At 36.8% G+C, this 16,704-nt stretch overlaps 1 protein-coding gene and 1 pseudogene across 8 annotated transcripts in view; one reads left to right on the top strand and one right to left on the bottom strand.

The window, feature by feature from the left end:
• The window catches only part of XIAP (X-linked inhibitor of apoptosis), a 39,960-nt gene that overhangs the window by 11,562 nt on the left and 11,694 nt on the right, over positions 1 to 16,704 (bottom strand). For 6 of the 8 annotated variants that reach the window (XM_061409507.1, XM_061409510.1, XM_061409513.1 and 3 more), the window contains 5 exons: positions 7,074 to 7,982; positions 5,534 to 5,633; positions 4,335 to 4,413; positions 3,626 to 3,668; positions 471 to 671 (listed from right to left, as the gene is read on the bottom strand). In XM_061409507.1, the coding sequence (XP_061265491.1) occupies positions 471 to 671; positions 3,626 to 3,668; positions 4,335 to 4,413; positions 5,534 to 5,633; positions 7,074 to 7,950 (1,300 nt within the window). In that variant the 5' untranslated portion in view covers positions 7,951 to 7,982. Of the gene's footprint in view, positions 1 to 470; positions 672 to 3,625; positions 3,669 to 4,334; positions 4,414 to 5,533; positions 5,634 to 7,073; positions 7,983 to 8,490; positions 8,690 to 16,704 lie in introns of all 8 variants that reach the window. The other 2 variants (XM_061409509.1, XM_061409512.1) reach the window with 2 other exon arrangements.
• Positions 8,996 to 12,751, top strand: LOC133242261 (partitioning defective 6 homolog beta-like; annotated as a pseudogene).

Genomic DNA, 16,704 nt, shown 5'->3' with positions numbered 1-16,704 from the left:
AACCTTGGACTTCCCAGCCTCTGGAAGTATGAAAAACAAATGTCTGCTGTCTAAGCCACCCAGTCTACGGTACTATTATAACAGTCTGAATAGATTAACACACAGTATTAAGGTCATGTTAAAAAAAAAAGTCCCTACATAGTTATTGAAGTATTTATAGGCAAGTGGTATACAGGATGTCTGGGATTTACTCTGAAAAACTACAGCAAAAATCAAAGTTGGGGGAAGAAAGGGAGATTGAAAAAGTGTTGACAATTATTGAAGCTGGCTGATGGATATCTGAGGGTTCATTGTACTGTTCTCTCCACTTTTGAGTATGTTTGACATCTTTCATAATAAAAAGTTTAAAAAAACATTTATCCTAAGGGAAATACGAGAGGAGGAAAATGCATGGGCCACATAGTCATATAAGATACTATCCATAATGAAATACTAGGTGTATCTTGCTTTTAAAACACAGGCATGCATACCTTTCTGTAATGAAGTCTGACTTGATTCATCTTGTGTATTATCTTTCTGAGCATTCACTAGATCTGCAACCAGAACCTCAAGTGATTTATAGTTGCTCCCAGATGTCTGAATTTTCCCCTCCATTGTTTTCTTAATGTCCTTGAAACTGAATCCCATTCGTATAGCTTCTTGTACCATAGGATTTTGGAATATTGTATCATCTGAAATGAAAATTGGTGAGGAAAAAAATCACAGACTTTAATTATTTTCATTAACACAACCCAATAGCAGAGTATCATTAAAAAGAAAAATTTAAGCAACAAGCAAAAAATCAAAACCAAACCAGCAAACCAAAGCTGCTTTGGGAAGAGGATTTAGAAATATTTAGGCACTGAAGAATCACTTCCAGAATCTTAAAATAGTTGAAAGTACAATGAGTATGTATTTGTACTATTAGGAATTGAGATTAGGTGCTTTAAAGACTATAACAAATAGTACAAGATAAGGTAAAACAGGTACAAAAAGGGTTAAGTGCTTCAAAAATTCTGAAACTGTGGACGTCTTTACCAAATCACCACAATTATTTTGAAAAAGTCATGGGAAACAGAAGTTCCAGTCTGTGACCTTCAATGTATCAGTTTCCTATCTCTCAGACTTAGTTTCTGCAGTTGAGTGGGGTGGACTAGATAAGGCAAGAAACCTAATAGAAACTCACTTTAATGACACTTGAGGTAGGACTACAGATTGTGGTAGTGGTAGTGGTGGTGGTGTTTAGTCGCTAAGTCGTGTCTACTTTTTGTGACTCCATGGGCTGCAGCCTGCCAGGCTCTTCTGTCTATGGAATTTCTCAGGCAAGAATACTGGAGTGGGTTGCCAGGCCCTTCTCCAGGGGACCTTCCTGACCCAGGGATCCAACCTGCGAGATCTCCTGCATTGGCAGGTGGATTCTTTAGCAATTGAGCCACCTGGGAAGAGCTTACTAGAGCTCTCAGCCTTCCAATTTCTAGGTGTAAATCAAAGGAACTACTTCTAGTTCCAGGAGGAGACAGTCTCTCTGCTTTGACTTCATGCCTTTGTTCACTCTCCTCTGGGCAAAGCTCTTATTCTTTTGTTAGCCTGACGAATACTAATCTTACCAGATTGTGTAGTGATGTGCTAAAAGAGACTTCTATCCTCGACTCATCACTTACACTCTTGGGTATTTTTTTTCCCCTTTTTTCTTTTCCAAGCTGTGCAGCTTGAGGGATCTTAGTTTCCTGACCAGGGATTGAACATGCCCCCCCTCCCTCCCCCATCCCCCCACAGTGAAAGTTCCAAGTCCTAACCACTAGGCCTCCAGGAATTCCCCACTCTTCAGTATTAAAGATGAGTACATATACCCGCCAAAGACATACACAAGAATATTCATAGCAGTGTTATTTACAACAGCCCCAAACTGGAAACAACTCAAGTGTCCATTATCAGGTGAATGGATAAGTAAATTGTGGTATATTCAAATGCTAAATAGCAAGGAAGAAGAATGAACTACTTCCACAGACAACATGGATCAATCACATAGACATGATAAGCAAAACATCAACATAATCATGAACCAGAGACAATCGAGTACATATTGTATGATTACATTTTTAAGACGTTCAAATCTAATCTATGGTAACAGAAGTTAGGATATAACTTGGGGGTAAATATTGATTGTGAAAGGGCCTGAAGGAGCTTTCCAGGGTGGTAGAGATGTTCTGTATCCTGATCTGGGTGATGGTTAGATGAACCTCTCCCTCATACCATATACAAAAATTAATTCAAAATGGATCACAGACCTGAATGTAAGAGCTAAAAGCATAAAACTCTTAAGGACACTAAAAAGAAAGTGAAAAGACAACCCATGGGATGGGAGAAAATATTTGCAAATCATATACTTGACATGGGACTTATATGTATAAAGAACTAAAATATATAAAGAACTATTACAAGTCCATAATAAAAAATCAAGTAATCAACTAAAAAAAAGGCAAAGGAGATGAACATTTTTCCAAAGAAGATATACAAATGGCCCAAAAGCATATGAAAAAAATGCCCAACACCTTTAGATATCAGGGAAATGCAAATCGACTAAAAACACTAATCCTAAACCAGAGCAAGAGTCTCAGTCAAAAGCATATATATGTATATATATAGTATTCTCTTGTCTTCTAATCTTTAAGATACTAAATAGATGATGCTTTAAGTATAGGGAGGGCTTCCCTGGTGGCTCAGTGGTAAAGAACATGCCTGCCAATGCAGGAGATGTGGATTTGATCCCTGGGTCAAGAAGATCCCCTGAAGGAAATGGCAACCCACTCCAGTATTCTTGCCTGGAGAATCCCACGGACAGAGGAGCCTGGTGGGCTACAGTCCATGGGATCGCAAAACAGTCAGACACAACTTAGTGATTAACAACAACAACATAAGTATAGGGAATGGGGAATCACCAGACATATTTTAAACTAAACTTTATTATATTTAAAACATGATGACTAGGTTGAGAATGAGATCTGTAGTGTGATGTAGGATTCTGAAGACCACTAATGCTTTGTAATGTAACTGTGGGCTGGTCACTTAACCTCTCTGAAAAGTTGGATAATAATATCATTCTTGTTTAACATCTTTCTTTGTACACTTTTAGTCTGTAAAGATGTCTATGATGAGTAAATAATCTTTGTGATTAAAAAAAAATCTCTACCTTTCTAAAGGGAATAGGATATAAACAAACCAAACCACACCCCTTTATGAAGTAGCTGGGAAGGCAAAAAGAGGCATCCAATAAGGAAACAGGTAGGTTAGGGCTGATCATGGTAATAGCACATCAATAGGACATTGGATTCATGATCTTGGCTAACTAAAGAAACTCTGTTGACAAAAATTCACTTAACTCTTTTTTGGGGGATTTTAACAGAAATGAAAATGTACAGCTTACAGCTGTTCCTCTCGAACTTGGAAAATCTGTTCAACCTCTGAACGAATGTTCCCAATACATAAATATCCAACTTAAATGTATAGGCACTTCATTAATTCTTAAGTTTATAGCAATCTTATCTCAAAGAAAAATACCTTGAAAGAATCGGCTTACCTTTCTACCTTATAAATAACAGCTGTAATATTGGCAATGAAATTAAAATATTTTAAAAAGTATATTTACCAATTATTTCAGTTAACAATGGTGCTCTTTCAACAGTTCTCCCCTAAAATACAAATAAGAATTGTAAGTTAGAATTCTTTTTGGTAGAAGGCAATTACCTCAATTTGAAAAATTATGTTTATCGTGAATTTATAAATTAGCTTTATTCCAATTCAATATATGAATATTCACAAGAGGCATAGCCTGATGAAGCTCGAAGTTAAAAGATTCCAATCCACTCACTTTACAGACAAGAAGCTGAGGCTCAGGGAGATTAAACAGTTCATGGCAGGGCCATAATGGCAACTCTTGTGTCTCATTCTAGTCCAGGGCTCTTTACACAAAGTACTGATGCCTTAGCCACCCCAGGCCACACTATCAATTTAGGTATGTTTTTGAGATTTTAAATACTGTCTGTGAAAAGTTAAAACTATCAGTACAAAACACATTATACAAGTCTAATTTCAGAAGGCTGAGGGATTTAAGTGTTTTAGTTCTTCAAGTCCATTTTTGCTTACAGTGATACTTAAATTGGTTCATCCTGATCTCCTTTTCACAAATTTGCTTCAGCTTAAGAAAAACAAGCACTCTTCAAGATCTCCCATTTAGGCTCATGATACATTATTAATTTAAAATACTATACTGTGAATTTTACACCAAGAAATGTGTAATACATAATATTTGAAATACATAACATTTGAAAATGTGTATTCTACAATATGTGACTTACCAGAGACTCCTCAATTGAATGGGTTAAATGAATATTGTTTACATATTCTTCTCCCTTCTCTTCTAACAGATATTTACAGCTAAACAAATAAAAGAAGGTTAAACTTTAGTAGCTCATCAATTAGTAAAGTATAAGTAAAGATAGAATCATCTTAATTCTGTTAACTTGCTTTTTGATATTTCTAGAGAGCCACCAAATAAAATGTTACTCAATTGACTATCCAACTATCATTTTAATGTTAAAAAATGTTCCCTTTGTTATCTTAATATGCTAATATTAGTAGAGCAAAAATATCAACTTGAGAACGTTGCTTTTAAACAAGTTATTAAACTAGCACCTTGACATTTAAAAACAAGTCTTAAATAGTTAATCTTAACGAGTTTTATTTAGAGATTAACCAATTGTACATTTTAAAGGAATCTTTTAGGCTTTCAGCCTTTCCTTTTAAGAGTGTTTCTGTGATTCATGGGGTTGCAAAGAGTCGGACACGACTGAGCGACTGATCTGAAGGTTAAGACTTCCAAATCATTCTGAAGTTTTAAGTTGTACTATTTTGTAGGCCAAAAATTCACATCACTGTACACTACACATCTGTGTGCCTTAAAGAGGCAAGATGGTAGAAAGACACTTAGAATATGTCATCATTCTAAGATGCCACTGATTGCAAGCAGCATGATTATACTATGTATAGTATGTATACATGTATACTACTATACTATGTATCACCATTGCCAATTAAATTATGACCCACCACCAGATGTGTCCTGATTTCAGAGCTGAAAATGTGAACAACTGTATGTCTTAGAATCAGTGAGATTCAGTAATATTTGCTAGAGGGTGTGATGGGTTCTCAAGGAATCTCCTTGATAACATGGGCTCTCATGCCCATCATTAAAGAGCCTACTTCCAACAACAACAAAAGCATACATTCCTAATTTGGTGTTTAGAAATAGCATCATCTGAATGTCACAGGTATGATATATAAATGATGAATGTTTTGGTCACCGGAAAAGGCTTAAGTGTTTTGGTTTTTTTTTTTAATGTATATAAAGTAGGTGACCCCATTTTTATAAACATGGTGTGAATTTCAAGCCATTGGTGAAGGTGAAAATAGTTGAGGTGAAAAGTTGTTTAAGTCTTCCCGCTGCATATGTACTGGCCAACCTGCCTGTCACTGAATGAATATTTAAATATCTTACCCTGGAAACCACTTAGCATGTTGTTCCCAAGGGTCTTCACTGGGTTTCCAATCATTTAGCCCTCCTCCACAGTGAAAACACTGTACTTTATCACCTTCACCTAAGAAACACACAAGTAAAAACACATGTATTTGTACAATTACAACCTTACCCAAAAATAGCCTTTTAAATACTATAAAATTAAGCATTTATAAACTACATGAAAAGCTCACACCTTAAAATAAGATATCTGAATTCACATCTAAGTAATAGATAAGATCATTTGAGGAGGAAACACACACTAAATTTACTGATTCAATTTGAGGTATTTTACAGGAGGCTTCCCTTGTAGCTCAGTCGGTTAAGTATCTGCCTGCAGTGCAGGAGACCAGGGTTCGATCCCTGGGTTGGGAAGATCCCTTGGAGAAGGAAATGGCAGCCCACTCCAGTATCCTTGCCCGGAAAATCTCATGGACAGAGGAGCCTGGTGGACTGTAGTCCATGGGGTTGCAAAGAGTGGGGCATGACTGAGCAACTAACACTTACTTACAGGAGACAAAAATAAAATTTCCCAATTTTTATGTGAAAACTTTGTAATTACTTTATTAAGAACATGTCATTTGGGGTCATCAATACTACACTTACTTTTTCAAACTATAGATCAATAAAGTTGAGCATAATGAAATTACAGGATAAATTTCTCTAAGGTTATAGCTATATGACAATAAACTTTCAAGACTGTCTTATGATACTGAATAAATAAAATATAGAAATAATTGATATTTTGGTTTGGGGCATTATTCAATTTTAAAGTAAATGGGTTAGATATATAATGGTATATTTTTCCTGAATATTCCTGGAAGCCATCATACTGATGGCCTTTCCTTCTCTACTTATATGTCTGTGCTCACTCAGTCATGTCTGACTCTGTGACCCCATGAACTGTAGCCCACCAGGCTCTTCCGTCCTGGGATTTTCCAGGCATGAATACTGGGGTGGGTTGCCATTTCCTTCTCTGACTGACATGTTTACAGTAGTCCATTTGAAAGTGCTCATTTTAAGCAAGAAGACATCTTTCAAATGTATAGGGCAGCTTTCAAGTATATAGTCTATGTACAAAAGGCAGGTATCAATTTTAACATCAGCCAAGGTAAATTCTCTCATGTTAACTCTTCTTACAGGGTTGTTGTGAGGCACAGAGAAAATGCATGTAATACATCTACTGAGCACATATAGGTGTGCAATAAATTATAGTCAGTATTACTATCAGACCTATGCTTCTAGCAGGGATATCTATCATCTTTTGCATGTCATTCTTTCCCAAAAGACAGTTACACAAAGATACATATTACTCATAATATGGCAGTCTTTTCCACATAAATTCCTGTGGTATATTACAGATTTAACAAAAGGGTTCACAGAATACTACTAACATAAATAACCATGCCAGCTTACACCTAAATATGACCAGTATGGGGGGCAAATGGCATCTATTTACTTTTTAGGAGCCCTGAGACAGTTGGAAAGTTATTTATTAGACTAGTTTTATAATAAAGTTTACCTAAAGCATAAAATCCAGCTCTTGCAAGCTGCTCCTTGTTAACGGAGTACATCCACGTCCCAAATGTAATGATCCGTGCTTCGTAATCTGCCATGGCTGGATTTATTGGAGCATTTGTTGAATTTGGGAAATTCCTATCAGAACTCACGACAGTGGATTCACTTTGCATATTAATATTCCGGCCCAAAACAAAGAAGCAATTAGGAAAGTGTCGCCTGTGTTCTGACCACGCACGATCACAAGGTTCCCAATTTTTCAACTTCCCACCACAACAAAAGCACTGTACTTGATCATCAATACCTGTGTAGTAGAGTCCAGCACGAGCTAACTCTCTTGGGGTTAAGTGGGCATAGTCTGGCCAGTTGTGAAATGACTTTAATCTAGCTTCTTCACTACACATGACAGGGTTCCTTGGGTATACGGTGTCTGATAAATCTACAACCTGTCCAGTTCTCAAAAGATAGTGTGCATGAGTCTCAGATGGCCTTTCTAAAACAAAATGATTTCTGTTTCCCAGGTAGTTTTCAGCTTTGTACTGACCATTTTGGACACCAGAATATGTAGGCTGTGCAGCATTGTTTTCAAAATAAAAGCCATTGATAAATCTGCAATTTGGGGATACTCTCCTGTGTCTTCCAATTGCTGAGTCTCCATATTGCCATCTATCTACTGCTGCATGACAACTAAAGCACCGCACAGTGTCTCCTTCCCCAGTATACAGAAAACCAGCTCGTGCTAGCGTTGATGCTGAAACAGGACTACTACTTGGAAAATTAGCAAAAGTTTTTAATCTATTAAACTCTTCTACAAATTCTTCATCCTTATCGATGTCTGCAGGTACACAAGTTTTAGATCCTTCAAAACTGTTAAAAGTCATCTTCTCTTGAAAATAGGACTTGTCCACCTTTTCTAAAAAGAGAACATTACATTAGGAAATCTAAAATGTGAAACACAGGCAATATATTTTTGATATTAGGAGCTAACAAATTATCCACTAATGACTTAAAAGTTATCACACAATCTCTAAGAAACATTCTAAATACTAGAATTCTATGAATATATTATCACATGATTCAGGTCATAAAGTAAAAACCAGCATTTCTGTTTTCTCTTTTAAAGGAAAGTAATATTTAAACAAGTAGATCAGAACTATTCATTCTATAGTGCTTATTTTATATAAACATGAAACTATGTGATGCAGAATGTTATAATTATTAACCATGTAAAATCATTAATTAGGAAAAACATGAAAGAATAACATATGCAGATTCTTAAGTCTATGCATAATTGTTATAATGGATCACTGTATATTCAAGGCATCAAAATTCAGTTTTTACAATTAAAAAAATGCTCAGAATGTTAATGAACTAATTTTTAATAATTCTCTACTGCTTTGCAAAAGATAAGTTTTACTCACAACGTTGGTTCCAATGTGTTCTTTAAGAGCATCAAGTGTTTATGATTTTCAGGTAAAACACAGTCCACTTGTTGGAACTGGATCATTTCAAATGTATGTAACAGTGCCCTCTAGAGGGTGGTTCATGAAAAATACTAAGCACATGTAGACCTTAATTACAGTTACTTTTGCTATCAATTGCCCACAGACAAGGAACAATCTGTTCAAATGGAAAAGAAATACAATTGCAGCCTCATTAGAGATGCCAAATTACAGCTCTGTAATATTTAACCAAGATAAATGCTAAAAGGAACTGGTTGGGTTATGAGAAGAGTGGCCAAGATAATCTATCCTCTAAACCTGAACTCTTTTAAAAGTGAAAGATGATGTTACTAGTAATTACATTGAGACAAGAGGTACAAATTAAGAGTTGCCCCAGGCAAACCTGGTTCTTCAGAATCTCACTTTATTCATGATACAGTGCTCTGTATATGCCTGTCAAAGGCAAAATAAAGGAATGGTCACAATGACTGTCTTCTTGGGAGGAACTAACAGCTCTTTTGGCATTATGTTGGCACAGTATGTTTTGAACTTCATCTCTCTTGGAGTTAATGTTCAACACAAGGCTTCTGTCTTGCAGGCTGGCAGTGGACTTCAGTCCTCCTGGACTTAATTTATACTGGTACTAATTCATATAGGGCTTCCCTGGTAGCTCAGATGGTAAAGAATCTGTTTGCAATGCAGGAGACCTGGCTTTGACCCCTGGGTCTGGAAGATACTATATTAATTCATATACACCTCAAGAGCTGAGATATATATGCATACAACAATTTTTGGAAGATAGTCTCCACGACTTTTGATTGTTTCCCAGATAGCTTTAAGGCTCTTAAATCAGCATAAGCTTGACGATAAAAATCAAAATTCAAAGACACCAAGGGAAGCTGACAAGCTAATGAGATAAAATTGGGATATGTGTAAAGCCTTACATTCTGACTTTAAAAATCTGTTGTACACCTAAAGGAAGATGGAATCCTCATTTGGAAAGAAGTCATGTGAAGGCAAATCTCCAGATTAAAATCTTGGGATTTTAGTTAATTACAATTTCATCAAGAGCCAACATCACATGGCAGCTAAAAAACTTTAAACAACTTCAGTCTGCATTCATGTCCAGATGTGCAACATTCAGATTCAATTCAGCTACATACTGAGTATTATTTTTAGTTCTGAACATTTTAGAAGGGATATTAACAAAGTACAATGTCCATAGAGATCAATCAAGATGATGAAAGTGGTATCCTATGAGAAATAGTTGGAAGAGTCAAGTATTTATCTCAAAGGGAAAAGAAAATTGTAGGGAGAGCAGTGGAGAGGACAGAATAACTACCTTGAGAGATCTAAAAGGCTGTCATGTAGAAAAGGGATCCAAATTCTATTTACCTTGAGGGCAGAATTAGAATTAATTAATATGTATTACAGTCAGTACATTTTAACCCAGTACAGGGATGGATGAATAGTTACAACAATCAATATCAGTATAAAATGGATTGGGTTGCCTTGTAGATTTTGAGTTCCTCTCATCACTGGAAGGGACTTTGGCATGGACCAGGAGACAGGATTAAGCATTTCTAAGTCTATAATTATCCTGAAGAATTAATGCTGAATATAATCTCAGACATATGAAAGTTATCTTCTCTGAGGTAGTAAGTTTTGTTTCTCAGGTCAGTCAAAACAGACAGAAATGTAAAACCAATGATCTATTTTCATTTCATAATGGTGAGTATTTTGTGTGGTTCAAGTAGTCATCCTATTTCAGATACTATTAGATAAAGCTCCATCATTCAACACCAGCAGGAGAATTTCTATTTGAAGCTTTCAAGTGGAGACCTTATCTTCCCAGGGGTTATTTCCATGCTAATAGTTTAGATTTCTCTTGTTTGAAAAGCAGGTATTTATTCAGAGCCACTCAACTGAACACTGCATATACATTATCAGAGTGGGGGCTTTTGTAGAAGAGAAAACCACTACCAGAAAGGTTAAGAGTTAAAAGAGAGAAAAACTGATTGACAAAAGACAGAAAACTTGAGATTGGAAAAAAGTGCCAAAAGAAAGTGAAGGGAGACGATTTTAAGAAACTGAATTTAAGTGAAATGAAGGTGGGAAAGATATTTAGAAAATAAGTATATGTGGAGCAGAGGAATTGTGAATAGAGAGAAAGTGAGGTATGAATGAGAAGGTTTTGGATGTGAAAAGGGCTGAGTGCAATAAAGTATGCTGAGATAACTTAAGGCTTCTTTGTGAAAGCAAAATCTGACTTTGAACTGGGTAAGCAGAAAGTAAGAAGGCACTCTTACTTTCTCTCTTGCACAGAGAGAAAGATGTCCAAGAAAGCTCTGACATAAAGGGGCTAGGCAGTCAGGAACCTTGAAGGAACAGTGGTTAAGAAAAATGGCACTCTGAAAGCCAACACTGGCATAAAAAGAATCAGCAAGCAGTGGTCTATGTTTATACAAGGGGTATGGAAGATTTCAACATCGTGAGATGTGTTTAAAATATACATACACCTACACAAAATACACATATACCTGTACATACATAAAATATACATACACCCGTACATATACATGTGTGCATACCTATGTATACAAATATAAACATGCATATTATATGTATACATATTTATACACACATACATATATATATTTAGCCTAGTCAACTGGGTAAAAATAGCCATAGGCATGCGCCAAAGAGAGGAGACTGACTGCTACTCTAGCAATAACGTGGGACTATGGGGAGTTGGCGGGGAGAGAAAAACAGAAAACCTACCTACCTAGTATCTGCACACAATACAAGAGTTTCTATTTCCTTCACGTTTTTATTATTAAAGTTGTCAAATATACAGAACAAAGGTTATTCTACATGGGTAAAGGATATAAAGTAGGATGTATATCAGACTGCAGCTGTGCAAAAATATATACTCACAAACAAGACCTGGAGGTAATTTTTAATATATGGGTAAAATATTTTAAGGTGATCTTTTTCTCCAAAATGTGTGATAGTATTTTTGCCTAACTTCTCTCTGGTTGGCACCACAGGCCTGGTTGTGGGGGATGTAGCCAAGAGCAAAGAGGTAGATGGGTTGGTTGCCCCCTCATCCCCCTCCCCCGGGGGGGGGGAGCGCTCTGCACCCACTAAAGCAGAGGGAGGGAGGACGGAGTTGTGCCTCCAGCCACCACAGAGACAGGCGGCCCCAGCCGCCCTGTGGAGCCCAGCATCGAGACCCAAGCCTTCTATGCAGGTGCCTCTGGTAAGTGGCAGACTCTTGGGCTGCAGCTCCTGCACTCAGCCTGACTGCAGCTGCCCAGGAAGCCTGGAAAGGAGCAGGTTGGCACCAAATTTTGTCAGTTTTCAACACAAAGAGCAAAACTTGGACATTTAATGGAGTTTCATGGATTACTGCAACATATTCTTAAGATACCTAATGATGACATTTTACTAGCCTATATGAGGGAGACTTACCATCTATATATAAAGATGATAATTATCACAAAGCGATTTCAACAACCAACCTGCTGCTTAGGATTTTTACACAGAAAAACAGAAAGAAGCAAACAGTGCCTTTGGTACTGACATGCTAATGAAGAAGGAAAATGTTTTAACGGATGGTCCGTTAACCAAAGAAAAAAGCCAGATCTAGTCATTGGTATGCACCAAGACTTAAGATGTATCTTCCATTACAAATGTGGATATTCCCCCAGAAACACATCATAGGACTAGTTCATCTTTACAAACACAACACTGACCACTCCCTGGGGCTCTATAGCTGGGATGGTTTGAACCTAAAGGAGACATTACATGGCTTAGAGTGGGTCCCATGGATCGTTACACCCTGGCTTGTTCCAGGAGGTCTGGCTCAGCACAGGACTATCAGCTGCTAATGACATTTTAGGTTAGTGGTAGAGAAGTTTCAGGGAAGGGCTTTATTTTTTTTACATTTTATTGCAGTATAGTTGATTTACAATGTCATGTTAGTTTCAGATGTACAGCACAATGATTCAATTTTGTTTTTCTTTTTGGCTGTGTGGTACACGGGTCCTTAGTTCCCTGACCAGGGATCGAACCAGTTCCCCCTGCAGTGGCAGCATGGAGTGCTAACCACTGGACTGCAAGGGAATTCCCCAGAGTTTTGATCAAATAACAGGATGACTGCCAACAGTCACAACTTTACAACTTTACCATAATAGCAAGACAAGTAAACAGGAGAACAACGTTAGGAACAGTAGGACTGCCAATCTACTGGTAATAGCTTTCTTGGCTATCCACAGCAGATTGAACCAAAACACTGAGCCAAAGGATAAAGACATTATTACTGAAGACAGTGGTGTACCATGCTAGAGTCCTAAAGCTGTTCTTATTATTGAAAGCCTGGAAATGGTTAACCCATATAGAACAAACTCAGTTTTGAGTTTGGACAGAAGGGTTTTATTCCTTCTAATTAAATGAGTTTAGCACTCCTAGAAAGTGGTGTGAACAGAATTTGAAACACATGTTCCAGATCAAAAACTCGTAAGGTGGAACATCATGAAACCATCTTTTGAATGCTGAAATGTTTTCTGAGTGAGGATGTCTGAGGACTTGTAAATTTGGCTAATTTAAGAACATTTAGACCTCTGAGCCAATGACCTGGAAAAGGCATGAGAACAATCATGTTGTAGGTTTAAAATTTCTTAAAGTAAATAGAACGAGAAAGTAGATTAGTGGTTGCTTACAGCTGGGTGAGGAGGAGAATCGGAAATATGCAAATGGTTACTGGGTTTCTTTGTGGAGTAATTAAAATATTCTAAATTAATTTTTGGGGGGGTTCCAAAATCACTGCAGTTGGTGACTGCAGCCATGAAATTAAGACGCTTGCTCCTTGGAAGAAAAGTTATGACCCATCTAGACAGCATATTAAAAAGCAGGGACATTACTTTGCTAACAAAGGTCCATCTCGTCAAAGCTATGGTTTTTCCAGTAGTCATGTATGGATGTGAGAGTTGGACTGTAAAGAAAGCTGAGTGCCGAAGAATTGATGCTTCTGAACTGTGGTGTTGGAGAAGACTTTTGAGTCTCTTGGACTGCAAGGAGATCCAACCAGTCAATACTAAGGAAATCAGTCTTGAATATTCATTGGAAGGACTGATGCTGAAGCTCTAATACTTTGGCCACCTGATGCGAAGAACTGACTCATTGGAAACGACCCTGATGCTGGGAAAGATTGAAGGCAGAAGAAGGGGACAACAGAGGATGAGATGGTTGGATGGCATCACCGACTCAATGGACATGAGTTTAAGTAAGCTCCGGGAGTTGTTGATGGACAGGGAGGCCTGGTGTGCTCCAGTCCATGGGGTTGCACTGAGCAACTGAACTGACTGACTGAACTGAGACTGTAATGGTGGTTGTACAACTCTGATCATTAAAATCACTGAACTGTACACTTCAAAATTAGTATTATAGTATGTGAATTGTATCTCAATAAAGCTGTTTAAATGTTAATTAGTTTGGTAACTGTTAGTACAAACTTTGGTGGATCAGAGGTGATTTTAAGTCTAAAACAAAGGGAGCTCTGCTAATCAAATTATGTGCTTTTGATATGGAAAACTAGATGCTACAGTACATTTTTAGAACTATGTAAGAGGATTATCTCTGTTTGAAAGAGTTAAATATTTAACCTATTACAAAGATTCCAGTTAGTTTTTCCTTTAACTACATTGTTTAAATTCTAATGTGAAGTCTGATTCTCTTTAGATATTTTTGGTACTCTGAGGACCTCAGTTCTTGTGTACCCAGTATTTGGGGGGGAGGAGGCGTGGCCATTCCCCAGGCTTGGGTAATCATAGTTCCCTGACCAGGGATTGAATCTGGGCCCTGGGCAGTGAGAGCGCAGAGTCCTAACCACGGCACCACTGCGGAATTCCCCCAGTATTTTTCTTTCTTAATGTTGTTCTTGTGCTAATGTTATTATATTTTTAATTAGAGGATAATTGCTTTACAATATTGTGTGTTTGCTGTTAATTGTTACAAATCATTTTCTGAAATGCAGTTTTTCTTCTAAGAAATCAAACCAATTGGCTATTCTTAGGAGCTTCTTTCTACATTATGAAGCACTGAAGCTATGTTCCTGAATTATGAAATTCTGTGAGTTTTTCACATTGATGTTTGTCTATCCTATAGATTATATAATCAGCTAATTTTATTGACTCTGGTAATACAGGAGATGCTCTCCTTTAATTTTTATCCTCATTCCCAATCTCACTGGAAAGCATTCTTTTGTTTTGGGTGTGTGCTACTATATATATGTTGGTAGGCTTCTGAACTTTTTTAAGGTACAGACGGTTCCCACTTACAATGGTTTGACGTGATTCTTCCACTTTATAATGGTGTGAAAGTGATACACATTCAGATCTTTTCCTGTGCTAGTGCAGTCTGATACTCTCTAGTGATACTGGACAGCAGGGCAAGTTGCAGCTCCCAGTCAGTTCAGGCAATCAAGAAGATCAACCGATAGACTCAACTCTACCCATACAAACATTCCATTTTTCATTTTCAGTACAGTATTTAATAAATTACAAGAGATATTCCACACTTTATTATAAAACAGGCTTTGTGTTAGATGATTTTCCCCAACTGTAGGCTAATGTAAGTGTTCTGAGCACATTTAAGGTAGGACAGGCTAAGCTATGATATTTGGTAAGTTAGGTGTATAAAATGCATCTTCGGCTTATGATACTTTCAACTTAGGATGGTTTTCTTGGGATGCAACCTCATTATAAGTTGACGAAGATCTGTATTCAAGTAGTGCAAATTGTTTTGGATATAAAATGCACTTAAAGACTTTTACACATAGGACAAACTTGTGCACTTTTTTATGTAAAGATTTTGGATTTTCTTCAGTGGGATTATTTTAGGAACACTGCCTACACTTTAAGAGAAAGCTGTGGTATTTACCACTGACAAGTAAAGTTTACCTATATTATTTTCATTGGGCAATTTATTTCCCACACATCCACTTATGACAAGTAAGGGTGAGGCTGCCAGTTTTCATTCTTTGCCTGATTTCTTTGGTATTTATCATTGGACAGTGTGCATAAGCACTGTAATAATGCATGCACATAGAAATTAAGAATATTATGAAGTTCCCTGTGGTCTATGAATAATTCCCCCCAAAGCTACTTAATAATTCATCTTAAAATAAGGCTAGTATGAACGTATTTATGACAGTTGTGTGCTATTAAAACAATGAAGGATCAAATGATTCCCTTCTGAAAGATAGTTTCTCCTAAAAAAAATTAAATAAATTTTTGATTAATTGAAAAAAAAATCCCACACAAGGAAATAGTTTTGTGATTTTAAATACTAGAATACTACTCCAAAATGTATTTAAGCATTAAGGTTTCTAATAAAAATCTGTCTTACTTGAAATGAAGATTAACAGTAATTTCTTAAACTGAATCCTATTTGGTAGGCAATTATTATGGCAAAAGTAATTTAAAAAATCTATTCCAGAATATCATGAGTTTCAGTTACCACAGCATCTTAGAAAAAAATTAAGAAGCAGTTTCATATGTGTACAAGACAACGAAGAAAGCAGTTTTGAAGATTTACATAAATTTAATTATTTAAGATGATATACTAGGGAACTATCTCTGATGACTGAAAATTAACTATTACAAATACCTATTAAATCTTTTAAAGTCAAGGAGCACCTGAATAACAAAACACTGTTTGTTTGCTGTTCTTAACAAATAAGCAGCAAAACCTTTCATCTTTTTTTATTGAGCTCAGAGATCTCTACAACCTGCCTGTGTTTTACCCTTCTGGTCTCTGGGAGAAATTCATTCAGTCACTACAGGCTCATTTAATGAACTAAAAATACTTACCATTATCCCTGCAACCAAGGGCCTTGTTAACCTCATCATAAAAAAGCATTTCTTAAGTAACTATATTGATGTGGCACAGTAAAAAGGAATTAAGTGATTATTATGGGTTGAATTGTGCCCCCTCAAAGATATTTTGAAGCCCTAAGCCACTGGTTAGGAATATGACCTTATTTGGATATAGGGTCCATGAAGATACAATCAAGTTAAGATGAGGTCATTAGGGTGCCGTCATCCACCATGACTGATATTCTTGTCAAAAACGCAGAAGAAACACAAGGAAGATGGCCATGTGAAGATAGAGGCAGAGACTGGAGTCTTA

This window comes from Bos javanicus, chromosome X (assembly GCF_032452875.1).
Source record: "Bos javanicus breed banteng chromosome X, ARS-OSU_banteng_1.0, whole genome shotgun sequence".
NCBI classification, from domain to species: domain Eukaryota; kingdom Metazoa; phylum Chordata; class Mammalia; order Artiodactyla; family Bovidae; genus Bos; species Bos javanicus.
The sequence above is the reverse complement of the archived record's forward strand: the minus strand, read 5'-3'. Positions and strand labels throughout refer to the sequence as shown.